This window comes from Gopherus flavomarginatus, chromosome 21 (assembly GCF_025201925.1).
Source record: "Gopherus flavomarginatus isolate rGopFla2 chromosome 21, rGopFla2.mat.asm, whole genome shotgun sequence".
Classification (NCBI taxonomy): domain Eukaryota; kingdom Metazoa; phylum Chordata; order Testudines; family Testudinidae; genus Gopherus; species Gopherus flavomarginatus.
In genome coordinates, this window is record NC_066637.1 from 22038888 (window position 1) to 22052385 (window position 13498).

A 13498-nucleotide genomic window follows, 5' to 3' on the forward strand; every position below is an offset into this window, starting at 1 on the left:
TTGGTCCCTTTATCTGAGAGGGGAAACTGAGGCATTGAAGGCTGTGTGTCACCCATGTCAACAGAGTGCTAAGATGACAACTCTGGGCTCCTAGCTCCAAGACTCTGGCACGGGCACTAAAGCATCCTAACTCTTGGGGGAGGGGAGTTGGCTTTGGATCAGTGGGGCTGGACAGGGTAGGGGAGTGCTGGTGGCTGGCTGGCCTAGTGCAGTGGTTTTCAAACTTTTTTTCTGAAGAAAATGTTTGATGCCCGCGACCCAACGGAGCTGAGGATGAGGGGTCTGGAGGGTAGGAGGAGCTCAGGGCTGGGTCAGGGTTGGGGTGTGGGTCTGAGGGCTGGGGGGTGGGGCCGGGAGTGAATGGTTCAGTTGTGGGAGGGGGCTCTGGGCTGGGGCAGGGGGTTGGGGTTGGGGTTCGGAAGGGAGGGAGGGAGTCAGGGCTCTGGACTGGGGGTGCAGGCTCTGGGGTGGGGCTGGGGATGAGGGGTTTGGGGTGCAGGAAGGGGCTCCAGGTTTGCAAGGGGGTCAGGGCTGAGGCAGGGGATTGGGGTGCAAGGTTGGGACATACGCTTATCTTGGGCAGCTCCTGGTCAGTGGCACAGTGGGGGTGCAAAGGCAGGCTGCCTGCCTGTCCTAGCACCACGGACCACGCTGTGCCCCAGAAGTGGCCAGCAGCAGGTCTGGCTCCTAGGCAGAGGCGCGCCAGTGGCTCCATGTGGCTCTCGCCCACAGGCACTGCCCCCCACCAGCTCCCATTGGGCAGTTCTCGGGGCAGGGGCAGCGCACAGAGCCCCGTGGGCCCCCTGCCCCGCCCTGCCTACTGCTGCTGGCTGCTTCCGAGGCACAGCGCGGTGTCAGGACAGGTAGGGACTAGCCTGCCTTAGCCAGACAGCACTGCCGATGGGACTTTTAACGGCCCGGTCGGCAGTGCTGACCAGAGCCTGACATTTCGTGACTCAGTACTGGGTCACAACCTGCAGTTTGAAAACCACTGGCCTAGTGGGTGCTGCTCCCCCGTGTCGAGGGCTGTGTGTGAAGGCAGCCTTGGTCTGCTGTTCACATGACCTCTGAGCAGTAGTGCTGAGAAAGTTGCCCCCTCCCCAATAACCAGGGTGGTATTTGAGGATGCAGGGCTGGGGCTCAGCAGAGAGCTTGGCATGGGCTGAGCTGAGCTGCTGTCTGTTACAGCGCGGGCCTGGGAGCAAGTGGGAGCAGCCTGAGTCTTTCACACACCCAGCCGCGGGCGTACGTCATGGTGGAGACCCCTCGCCATCCAGGTGATCTGAAGCCAACTCCCTGGCTCCTCTGCACACCCTGGGGCAGGCTGGAGCAGAGAGACCTGCCCCTTGGCACGGCTCTCTCCTGCACCTGGCTCCACGCCCATAAAGTACACAGCGAATCCCAGCACCGGGTGAGCCACTACTCACCTCCGTGCCTCCTGGTATCCCGGGGCTGAGGGGCCGGGGGCTGGGGCTGGCTGCTCCACAAGAGCTCAGAGCAGCTGGGGCTTGTGTGGTGCTTGGGGAAGTGCCCCAGGAGAGCCCCAGCCCATCAGGATGGCTCGGCTGCAGCCCTTCTCCTCTGGTGCACCAGGGCTGCACAGGAGCGACTCAGCTGAGTACGGCTGGAACGTGAGTCTGCTCAAGAGCAGCGTCTCGGGCACTCAGTGGCATCAGCATCGGGGACCCTGGGGCCTCCAGCAGCATCCGCCTGTCCTCGCTGGGTTTGCTCAGGTGGTGCCTGACAGTGACCCCGACCCTTGACCACTGGCCCAGAGAGCCAATGCTGTAGCAGGTCTGCAGGCTGGGGCGACAGAAGGGCAGGAGGGGACGCACACCAAAGTGGGTGAATGGGGCTGGGATGTGGGGGAGGCAGTGAGAACCGCTGGCCTGGAGGGGGATCGGTGGGGGGGAGGAGCCCCCGAACCAGCCAGGGCTGCTTCCAGTCTAGCTGTTTCATATGAAGTTCAGGGCTCTGTGTTCCAGCCTTTCCGCCCACTCCAGCTGGGAGCTGCTGCCAAGACAAGTAATTAAGAGCAATTGCTTGTGTTAGAAGGGAAAGTGGTTAACCCTGCATGCCTAGGGGTGAACAGGGGCCCGTACTGTATGTGCGCATGTGGGGTGTGTGTCCAGGAGTGCACGTGAATGAGTTCTTGGGGGTGCACGTAGGGGTGTGTGCAATGTGTCTGTAGTTTGCATGTGGGTGTGTGAGGAGGGTGTCTGTGTGCACATGCATGTTGGCAGGTGTGTCTATGTTCAGGAGCATGTCTGGGTGCACAAGGGTGTTTATGGAGGGGGAGGGAAAGTTGTGTGTGTGTCTCTCTCTCCTTGTGTGTGTGGATTCCTATACGGGTGCATGTCTATGTTTGGCCATGTGCCCATGTACACAGCTGTATCTCAACACAAGTGAGTGTATATTTGTCACTACGTATTTGTTGGGGGGCTAACCCTGCACACAGGTATCTCAGTAAGTGTCGGGGAGTGGGGTTCACCCATCTAGCAGCTCTGTCCTCTGGTGAGCAAGCTTCCCCTGCCCCCACCCTGTGCTGGTCCCCAAAGGGCAGGGCACATTGGGGCTCTCCATGTAATGTCTTGGGAAATCCAGCCCATCGTATCCGAGCCCCATCAATGGGCCAGACAATTCCCACCTGGGACAGGCCAGAACTGCCCCCACCCTGCAGGCTGAGGGGTGCATGGCCTATAAAGAGGACAGCTCTCATCCCATTTGGGACAAGGACTGAGGGGCTCGAGCAGGGAGCGTTACCCCTGAATCACACAGCCAATGTGATTCACTGACTGCCCCAAGATTAGACTCAGCTGAGGAGGGAGTCCCCTGGCAGTGGGAGTGTCAGCGGAGGCCTGAGGCCAGCACAGTTACTGAGAGCAGTGGTGGGGCAGATGGGAGGAGTGAGGGCCAGGCTGGGGGCAGGGGCTGAGACCTGGCTGTCTCTGAGTCTCATCAGACCTACCCCTGAAGTCCTCCTGCTATCCCAGCCTGCCCTGCCTGAGGTTCATGGGGGCAGCCTGGCTATCCCGTGCAGGGCACTGGTGGCAGCCCTATGACAATGGGCACTCTAGGCCTGCTGGGATGGCAGAGCAGGGTCTTGGCCCTTCGCACTGATGCAGGCTGCTTTCTCTCTCTTGCAGACTTCAGAGTTGTTTGAGATGATCGAAAAGATGCAGGTGAGTCGCCTCCCTGGAGCTGGGCCCGTGGCTGGCTGGGCAGAAGGAAGGAAGGAGGGAAGGTGCAGTGCACACTAGGAGGCATGGCCGGGGGGCAGGCGGACTCTGGGGAGCCACCCAAGAAGTGGAGGCTGGTTTGGGGAAGGGATTCCCAGCAGGACCCTGCTCTGGGCCCATCTCAGCCCAGGGAGTTTCCCAATGAGAGATCCGCCAGGGCCCCTGTGTCCCATGGGAGAGCCCGGGCAGGAGCAGCCCTTGAGGCTCAGAGATTGGAGGAGGTTGGACAGGGTGTTGACTCGGTACATTCGGCAGAGGCTGTTGCTGTGGCTGGAGCCTAGAGAGCTTTTAACTGAGTTTTTCAGTGTCTCACTGCAGCTGATTCAATACATTTCTGGAGGGGACGGGTACGAGTAGGGTCTCCTCTGATGCTGCCGGTTGAGCAGAGCCAGGGAGATGGGGGCCCTGCAAACCCCTAGGTGCTTTCCAGAAAGGCCCTTTGCACTGGGCTCCCCTTGGGAGGGGGTCTCTGTGGACCCTGACTTGGGATTGAGGATGAAGCTGCTCTGTCATCCCCTCCTGGGACTGGCATTTCTAAGCAGGCTGCTGGCAGTGGCGAAGTCGCCAAGCAGAGGCATCTGCAGGAGCGGGGCCCAGACTGGGAACAAGGCTCTGCCCAGCCAGTTCAGCATGCGAAGCCGACCTCTCCAAGTGAGCAGAGCTGAATGGCTTCCTGGGGCTTTGCAGCCCTGGGACTTGTCCCTGTCCTGATGCACTGCACAGACACACGACAATGCAGAGACTCTAGCAGAGGCTGCGCAGCCACAGTGGCAACCAGCCCCCCAACCCCAGCTGTGAGTACATGGACACACTTGCAGAGATCCTGCCAGGCACTGCCACAGGTGGACACAACCCCCAAGTCCCTCCCACAGCCATCGATTCAGAGGAGGATACAGAGCAGGGACAGCCACGCGGCTGTGACCCACAGCTGCCTGCAGATCTGTGCCAAGCAGGAAGCAGCCCCCACCCGCAGAGCAAACACGCACTCTGGTGCCAGGGCCACCCACTGACTCTCTCTTCCTTGTTGTCTCTCACAGGGAAGCAGAATGGATGAACAGCGATGCTCCTTCCCACCCCCTCTCAAGGTAGGCCCCAGAGGATGCTGCATGGGGGCAGGGGCATTGGCTTTCCTTCCCCCAGCACATTTGGGGTTACCCACTCATGCTGGGATTCCCTCTGCAGCGTCGGGTGGGGCCGGTGCTTTGCACCGCCTGGCTGCAGGTGGCTCTGGCACCCCTTGTGCTCTGTATTGAGCTCAGCGCCCACAAAGAGGCTCTGACTAGAGGCAGAGAAATTGATGCCCCCCCACCCCTAGCTCTGAGGGCTGCTCAGCAGGAGCTGTCCAGGGTTCCCAGCCTCTGCTCTGCCACTGTGCTTTACTTCGAACACCGCCCTCCTTGCTTTTCCAGTCCTACCCAACCCCTGCTCTGCCAACACCCCTCAGTGCTGGCCCGCAGCCTCCTACGTAGAAGCTGTCAGTTGTTCTGCAGTGTGGTTTGCTGTTGTGCTCAAGTGGGAAGACCATCTGACTCATTCTCCTGGTCACCTCAGGCGGGATTTGAACCCCAATCTCCAAAGGTGACAAGCTAATGCCTTCAGCCAGCAGAGAGCAGCTCCAGCTGGGATGGGCATCCCTGAGAGCCATCGCCTGTTCCTGGGGGGCTGACCGTAGCGAGTCCACCCTGTCTCCAGCAGCTGTGCGGGAGCCCAGTGGCCGTGGAGACGTCCCTGCTGGGCTGTTGGCAGGAGAAGGGACGGCTGATTGACAGATGCACAGCGGGCCGGCACAGTTCATTGGCCTGACCACATGCTACCCACAACGGCACTCATCAATGTCACTGCTGATCTGAATGTTCAGCCTTTAATGAGCTCTAGGGGGGTCACCAGTGACCTGTCTGGCTTTGTTCCTCGATCGCCTTCGCAGGGGGCTGGCGTCTGGTGGGTCCTGCCTGCCCCATCACGGATATTTGCTCCGCTTCCGAGTGCCTCCCAGGCCCCTTGTGCAGCACCACTTTCTACAATGAGGCGTCCCATTATTGTGCACCAAAGTGCTCTGCTCTCTGAGCTCCATCCCCCAGGGGAGATGTGGATGCTGGGCTTTAAGGATAAGCCTCTTCTCTGTCTGGCAGGTTCTTGAAGGAAGGCCAGGCCTGGCTGGGGGGCCGGGGCCCAGGGAGGGCAGCAGCAGGCCTGGCTCTCACACAGGGTGAACTCTCCCAGTCGATGATCCTCTGCTGTGTTTGTCTTTTTCAGACTGAAGAGGATTATATCCCATATCCCAGCGTCCATGAGGTAATGAAGGTGCCCATGCTCTGCCTGTGTCATGTTTACATTGCTGTGGAGACCAGAGCCCGGTCTGGGGTGCTGTGCGTACCCCAGGGCTTGGTCTCTGCCCCAAGGAGCTTTCAGTCTAAGGAGACATGTGACAAAGGCAGGGTGGGGCCCGCTCTGCCCAGCCACCAGCGTCTGGCATTGCAGCAGGGCAGGTCTAGAGGAGGGCAGTGGCCAGGCTGGGATGGGAGTCCCTGGGAAGGCACAGAGTGAATGGGATGAACAGGTGGGCAGGGGTAGGGAGTGCAGTGGGTAACGAGGGGACAAGCAGGGAGGGGCGGGCTGTTCTGCTGCGTCCCAACCACTTGCTGATCTTCCCCTTGCCCTGCCAGACCAGCGCCTGAGTCTTGCAGTGATTGGCCGGCCCTGCCAGATCGCAGGATACACTCTGGGCACTCGTAGGGATGGTGCCAGCCCACAGGGGTGCTGGTAAATCTCCCAGCTCCCCAGGGATCTCGGCGGGCATGTAGCACTGGGGGGGTGGGGTTGGAGTGGAAGGGATGGACGTGGTTACTAGGCCAGGGTACTGAGGCCAAGGCTCCAACGTGTAGGGAAGGGGCTTCAGGGTCTTTAACAACCATTAGCCGGCCTGCCCTGCTGTTGCAACTGGCAGAGGCATCCATCTCTCCAGCAGCAGGCTGGGGATTGCTTCAATAGAAACCAAGAGGGAAGCACCTCCTGCTGAAATTCAGCTGCCGCCCCATCAGCCAATTCCTGCACAGACATCCCAGGGCCTCCGCTGGCTGATTTCCTAGGGCGCTGCTAAGTGTCAGGTCGCTCTGAGAACAAGCTGTAGCTCTTTGATCGCACTTTACACCCAGAGTTCTTCAGGTGCTTTACAGCCCCCTTTTACAGACAGGGAAACTGAGGCATGAAGGGGGCAGGGACTTGTCAAGGTCACTCCACAGGCCAGGGGCAGAGCTGGGAACAGATCTAAGTCTTCTGAGGCCCAGGCCAGTGCGCTAAGCACTAGTCCCTGCTATCTTGATCCAAAGCAAGTTATAAGGTAAGAGGGTTCAGTGCACCCCTCTTTTGGAAGCCTGCTGGTGAGCCAACACAGTGTCTGTCCCCAGCTGTGTGAGGCTGGGCTAGAATCCTAGCAGATCTCCTAAGCTGTGCAGCATCTGGCCTGGCCAGGCTGTGGATCGATGAGCAGGGAGTGGTGGTGATTAGCCAGTACTGGGTGCTCTTCTCCCTGACTGCCCCAGCATGGCGCTGCGAGGTGCTGTGCTCCTGTCAGCGCTACCTTTTGGATGTAAAACCAAGCCCCTTTGCAGTTTGCAGTGTTGGTGTAGTCGGGTTGGTCCCTAGATATTAGAGAGCCATGGGGGAGAGGTGACCTTTCATCACCTCAAGATGCAGGAACTGGCCCATCGAAAGATGTTCCCTCATCCCATTGTGTCAGTGCTGAGCCTGTGCTCCCCATGGACCTGGTTCCTGACAGTGAGCACTGTCCTGACTCCCTCAGTGCCCTCTCGGCTTCCCGTTCCTCCACTGTGCCCTTGGCTGCTGCCTCGGGCCCCCAAGGCTGACAAGGCGAACACTTTGTTTGCGAAGGCCCTTGGGCTCCTTTGGAAGAGTGGCGTTGTAGAAACCCTAGGTGCATGCTCCACAGGGCTGTGGGTCTCCATACCAGGATTGGGGCGCTGCTCTGGGAAGCCGGTCAGCGTTCCTCAGTGCAGTTTCCTGCGCTTCCCTCTCTCTTCAGGTGCTGGGGCGTGAGGGGCCGTTTCCCCTCATCCTGCTTCCACAGTTCGGGGGCTACTGGATCGAAGGCACCAACCATGAGTTGACCGGCATCCCTGAAACGGAGTCGCTCCCGTCTCCAACCTCCAAGGGGAAACTGGAATGTAACCACATGGCCAGGATCTACAGGAAGCATTTCCTGGGCAAGGTAGGCACCCCTTCTCCACCCACCCCTCAGCCCCAGCCCAGCGGGAAGATGATCCAGGCGCTCGCCATGCGCTGCCTTTGGTGCAGACTGGCTGGTCTCCAGCCCTTTGCTGGTGATTCCCCGCCCAGAACAGTTTCTCTGGCTCCAGGTGCTTGTGGGACTCAGATTCCCTCTGGTTTCAATGGACTTTGGAGCAGGCTCATACTGGGTCTCTGTTTCATTTGCAGGCTGGGGACAGCCCAGGCTGGGGCTAACTCATGTGCTCTCTGTCCCTGGAACAATCCAGCCGAGCCCCATCGGGCCCCCCAAGGAAGCCATGTAGCAAATTTCCTGTGTGAACAGGACGGGGGGACTGGATTTGTGGGAATCGAACAAGGAAAAGAACTCAACTCCTGTCTGCAGAGAGGGGCTTGGGGAAGGCATGGTGACCTGGGACATCTCGCCATCGGGGGTGCCCGGGATGTCCCACTGTCAGGGCGCTTTAACACACAAACCACAGTCTGATTTCAGATCCCCCAAGAGCCCTGCCCTGCCCAGTGCTCCCCAGCTGCTCCCGTAGTTCACCAGCTCCCAGGTGACATGCAGCTGAGGACTAGCCAGTTTCCTGGGGCTCAGGGGGTGGAGTGGATACTGCTAGTGTTTGGATCCAGTTTAGGGGTCTGGTTAGTCATTGTGCTGAGGCCCCTTTAAGATGCTCTGGGGGCATAAAGGGGTCTTTAAGGGAGCAGAAAAGACTTCCTGAAAAGCTACCCTATGCGGGGGCCTCCCTGAGCAGTACAGAGTTGGTGTCAGGGCTCTGTGCCAGCCATGCTCCCAGCCCTGGCATAGGGGGTGGATTGGGAGCATGGTTGGCATTTGCTGCTCTACAGCAGTTCTCTGTTTCCCAGGGGCCCTCTACCCCACTCCAAGGGCTGGGCAGGTCACCAAAAAGTGGGAGTTCAAAGCTGGCTTCAGGCCTCTCCCTACCCCCCACATGCACAGAACTGGGGTACCTGAGGGCGGGTGAGGTTGGCACCGTCTCTAGCCCCCGCAGGCCGGATCACAGGATCCTGCTAGTGCTGCTCGTTGCTGAGAAGAAGCCGCATAGTTAGAATAGCAGCACTCCTCTGCTGTCCTCAGTCAAACAGACCTAAGCCTGGGAAAGCCCACGCGGTGGCCTGAGGCCCCTGGGCTCTCCTTCAGGGTGTGGGCTGCAGTCCCGGGCTCTGTTTGCACAAGGTTCTCACACTGTTTGCTGGAGTACTTACAAACTGTTGCTTTTCTGCACCCCTTGCTGCTGGGATTAATTTCCCGGCACCTGCACACAGCCTGTCTCTTCGGTGGCCCTGAGCCATGCTAGCACGAATCAACCCTGCACCCTCCTCCAATGGCAAGAGCATGCCCCCTGATTGCATTGCTGCATCCCTTCTGCTCCTGCTGTCCCAGCAGAGCATTGTGCTGAGGCCTTGTTTACATGCCATAGAACTCCGGCTGTATCCGCCTCGTGGGGGTTTAAACACTCCCTGGACTCAGCTGTTTGTTTGCACTGCGCTCCTGGCAGGACTCTGGGGATTGCGGCACGCTGGAGCGCGTTGCTGGCTGCATCACAGTGTTTTGGGCAGTGCTGTTGTCTTGGTGGGGAGAAATGTTCTGGGGAAAGGGTGTGAGGCCCCCAGCAGTGCTTTACTGCATGTCCCCAGTCGCTTGCCGTGAGTCAGGGCTACCCATGGTTAATCCCTCTGGGATGTGCCCAGGGCCATGCCCAGTGGTCCCAGGGATGATGCTCAAATCCAGGCATGGGATTGGCAGCCCAAGCTCTGCCAGTGTGGGAAACCTACACAGCCTTTGGGGTGGGGATGGCCCATACTGCTCTGGGGTTTGCTCCCCGTGTGTCGGCCCTTCCGTCTCCCCGTGGGCCAGGCTGACCCATTGCGCCGCAATCACGGAGGGGGCGGTTTGTGCTATGGGGTGGATTCCACAACACAGCTGCTCTGAGTGCCCCTCGCTTGGGGCTGGGGGACTTGGGAAAGCCCTGTTGTGCCGCTGTGTTAGAGCGTCTGAGCCCCCCTGGAGGGCACCTCCAGGTCCCGGCCTGCCCTGGTTCATGCAGCCAGTAGTTGAGGGGGCTGTGGCATGAAGGGGTGCCCCATTGGCAGCTGGCTTGCTGGCTTGTTGGCCAAGTTCACCTGCAGCTGGTAGGAAAGTGGGAGCAGCAGCCTAGACTCCTTGGGGTTTCCCAGGTGCATCCCCTACCTGTGCTGCCCACTGGTCTCTGGGCCTTGTCGGGTCCCTGGCTCTGTTGACTCCTGGCCCTGCAACAGGCCGTGGAGGGGCATGAGGTGTTGACATCTCCAGGTCATGGGGTCCTGCTCCAAGTCCCAAGGCAGGGGCTCTGCAGGACATGCCAGCCTGGCCCAGCAGCCTGTGGGGGGCAGCGCTCAGCATGCCGGGGGGTGGCAGGGGTGTGTGCCTCTTACAAGATGCTCATGAGCTGGAGTAGCCGACATGGGACACGTCAGCCACTTGCAGGACCCTGCCCTCCTGCGCATGGTGGCAGGTGTCTGATCTGCTGCTTGAGCCTAACTGCCCCCCCCCCCCCGCCCAGTTCTGTGGTCACCAGCTGGCCCTCACCTGCCAGGCTGCGCAGGGCCCTAGCCAGCAAACTGCCCCTCCCTCCCTCTATCGCCTGGAGGTGCCCCAGGCCCTGTGGGGGGCACCCCATCCTGCCCAGCGCTGGGGCCCAAGGGGCAGAAATCCTTAGCTCCTGCTCACGGGAGTCAGGCTGTCATGTGAGCCAGGAGGGCAGCCGTTACCCCAGAGGGCAGCAATGGACTGTGTCCCCCCACCAGAGACGGGACCAAAGAGCTATGCCCACCCCTGCTGGGAGGCTGAGCTCTGGTCTCTCAGTGGCTCATCTGTTTTTCCCCAGGAGCACTTCAACTACTACTCCCTGGACACAGCACTGGGCCACCTTGTCTTCTCCCTCAAGTATGATGTCATTGGTGACCAGGAGCACCTGCGGCTGCTGCTCAGGTGTGTGCGGGGCCCTCTGTGTCCCCGGGGAAATGCCCGAGCCACAGGGGCCTGGATAGTGCCTCCTTCCCCTCACTGCAGGGGCCAGGGGCCAGGGCTCTCGGGGGCCCAGCCAGATCCTGTGACACCGTCGTCTCTTATTGCAGGACCAAGTGCCGAACCTACCACGATGTCATCCCCATCTCCTGCTTGACTGAGTTCCCCAACATCGTGCAGATGGCCAAGGCAGGTACCTCGGCGGGACCCTTCCAGCTCCATGGACTGAGCCTGTACCCTGATCTCACTCAGCCCTTGTGCAGGCCAGGCCCTGTTTCCCTGCCTCAGGGCTGAGGAGAGCGCTGGGCCGTGAGGGCCAGTTAGTGCCCTATGGCTGGGGCCATTCCTGGCTTCAACAGGGGTTCATTTGTCTGCAGCCTGCCTGGTGACCGTGGCCGGCAGGCCGAGGCACTGTGGCTGTGTGGCCCATTCTCTCTCAGGGCGCTGAAGTTGATAGCCTGGTGGGGGGCAGGGGCTGGGCTGGGGCTGTCACAGAGTGGGAGGGAGTCAGAGCCCTGCACCTCCGGCTTTCTGGGATTCACCGTGACTCTCAGCCAGCCAGTAAAACAGAAGGTTTATTTAGACGACAGGGACACAGTCCAAAACAGGTCTTGCCGATACAAACAACAGGACCCGCTTTAGTTAGGTCCATCTGGGGGCCCCAGGGAGGCCACAGCCCTGTTGGTCGGGTCGCCCCTCTCTTTCCCAGCCAGCTCCAAACTGAAACTCCCTTTAGCCTCTCCCCCAGCCTCCCCCAGCTCCTCCCCCAGCCTTTGTGACTTTTGTCCAGTTTCCCGGGCAGAGGTGTCACCTGGCCTCCAACCCTCCTCCTGGGTTTTCAGGTTCCATGCTCAGGTATCCTCCCTTCCCCAATGCCGGCAGTCCCAGCAAAACTCCCCTGCAACCTTCCCAGGTCAATGCTCTCCACTCAGCATTCAAATAGCACATCAAGAACATTCCCACTTCGACACATCTCTCCCCTCTTTGAGACCGAACTGAGCAGGGTCACTTCAGCCAGTGACTGAAGTTCGAACCTACCCATGTTCCCATGGACACCCCAGCATCCCCCCCTTCCTGGGGGAGAATTACACCAGGGCCTTCCAGTTTCCCACCCCCACTTAGGTCGGGTGTGCTCGAGGGCACTCATAGTCTGCATGTGGGAAGGCTAACGCGGCCCGTGCCTTTTCCGCCCCAAAGGTTCAAACTGGGGTTCAAACTGGGATGGGGTCTTTTCCCAGCGTTCCAGTCTGGAGGGCTGTGATTCGGGCTCTCTTGGTTAAGAGCCCTCCTTTTTACCTTGGCCACCCTCTGGAAAGGCTCCTCTATGCTGGGCAAGGGTCCTAAAACTGTTTTCCCCTTGTCCCTTCCTCACCCTCTGACAGGGGTCACAGGATCGGCAGTACTGTCGGTCAGTAATAAAGACTCCAGGCCAGTACAAGTTCCGTAGCAGTCTCTGCTGGGTACGCCAGATTCCCTGGTGCCCTGGAAAAGGGATGTCATGGGCTCAGCACAGCAGCTCACGGTGATACTTCCGGGGTACCACCAGCTGCCTCCTGATTCCCCATGACTTCATTTCCCCTGGGGAAGCCCATTCTTGGTACAGGAATCCCTTCTCCCACAGGAACCTTTTCTGGCAACCTCCCCCGATGGTCTGTACCACACTGAGGTCGGCCAGGCCCCTTATCTTCCGCAAGGAGGGATCTTTCTGCAACTCGGCCTGGAACTCAGCAGCTGGGACAGGGATGGGGACTTGCTCTTTCTCGCCAGCTGGGTCTGAAGCCACAGCCTCCTTGAGCTGTGTCTCTGGGTGTTCCCTCCCCACCAGGTTAGAATCCTCGCCTCAGGCAAGGTACCCTCCCCGAGGTCAAGGTGCAGTGTCCCTTGCAGGCTCTGGCTACGGGTCACGACCAGGACAGTTCTCCATGTCCCCTCTCCATTAACACCTCAGTGGGCAAATGGTGGTGCACCCCCACTTCCTTGGGGCCCTCCTTGTCCCCCCATTTCAAGTGTACCCTCACCACGGGCACCTTGAATGGGGTCCTGCCCACTCCCATCAGGGTCAGATAGGTATTGGGCATCACCTCATCTGGAGCTACCACCTTGGGCTGGGCCAGCATCACCTCAGCGCCCGTGTCCCAGTATCCATAGACTTTCCTCTCATCCACCTCCAGGGGAACAAGGCACTCGCTCCGCAGGGACAGCCCTGCGCCCACCCTATAAACGGAGAACCTGGTGTCCGGAACATCCAGCTCTGCAGAGAATTGGCCTGGGGCTCTCCTCCCTCCTGAGCAGTTGATAAGCTGCCAGCCCCCCTTGCCTGGGAAGCCTGCCCCCCGTCTGGCTGGGTCTCTACTCAGTTAACCCTCTGTAGGTTTGGTCAGCCCAGTCTGTCCCTGATCCTGGGGCACTGGGTCCATATATGGCCTTTCTGGCCACAGTAATAGCGGCCCATGTCCCATTGGTCCCCTCGAGCCGGTCGGTTGGCCCTGACGCCAGATGTTCCCCTTGGGAGGGGGTTCTCCATGTTTCCCCTATGGGAGGTTCCAGGGTCACTCTCTTCCTGCATCATGGCGGGTCTGTTTCTTTGAGACTCCTCCCTGCCACCCCCTGACAGGCTCTTCACAAACTCATCGGCCAGCCGCCCTGCATGTTGCAGATTCTCTGGCTTTTTATCCCTCAACCACAGCCTCAGGTCGGATGGGCACCGCTCATACAATTGCTCTAGTACGATCAGTTTAACCAGGTCCCCCTTCATTTGGGCCCCATCTGCCCACTTGCTGGCTTATCCCTCCATGCAGATGGCTAGTTGCAAATATGAGACCTCAGGGGTTTTATATTGACCCCAGAACCTTTCCCGGTACATCTCAGGAGTCAGCCCAAACTCGCATAGCAGGGCCTTTTCGGAATAGTTCGTAGTCCCCTTTCTCTCCCCTTTCCAGTTGGCGATACAATCCCATGGCTTTGGGGTCCAGTAAGGGGGTGAGAA

The 13498-nt window shown here is 59.7% G+C and overlaps 1 protein-coding gene across 1 annotated transcript in view; it reads left to right on the forward strand.

Annotated features, from left to right (window-relative positions):
• The window catches only part of RAP1GAP (RAP1 GTPase activating protein), a 167192-nt gene that overhangs the window by 108059 nt on the left and 45635 nt on the right, over positions 1–13498 (forward strand). Inside the window, exons 4-9 of the mRNA XM_050931225.1 lie at positions 3147–3182; positions 4277–4324; positions 5493–5531; positions 7279–7464; positions 10373–10476; positions 10623–10701. Coding sequence (XP_050787182.1) covers positions 3147–3182; positions 4277–4324; positions 5493–5531; positions 7279–7464; positions 10373–10476; positions 10623–10701 — 492 coding nt within the window. The remainder of the gene's footprint in view (positions 1–3146; positions 3183–4276; positions 4325–5492; positions 5532–7278; positions 7465–10372; positions 10477–10622; positions 10702–13498) is intronic.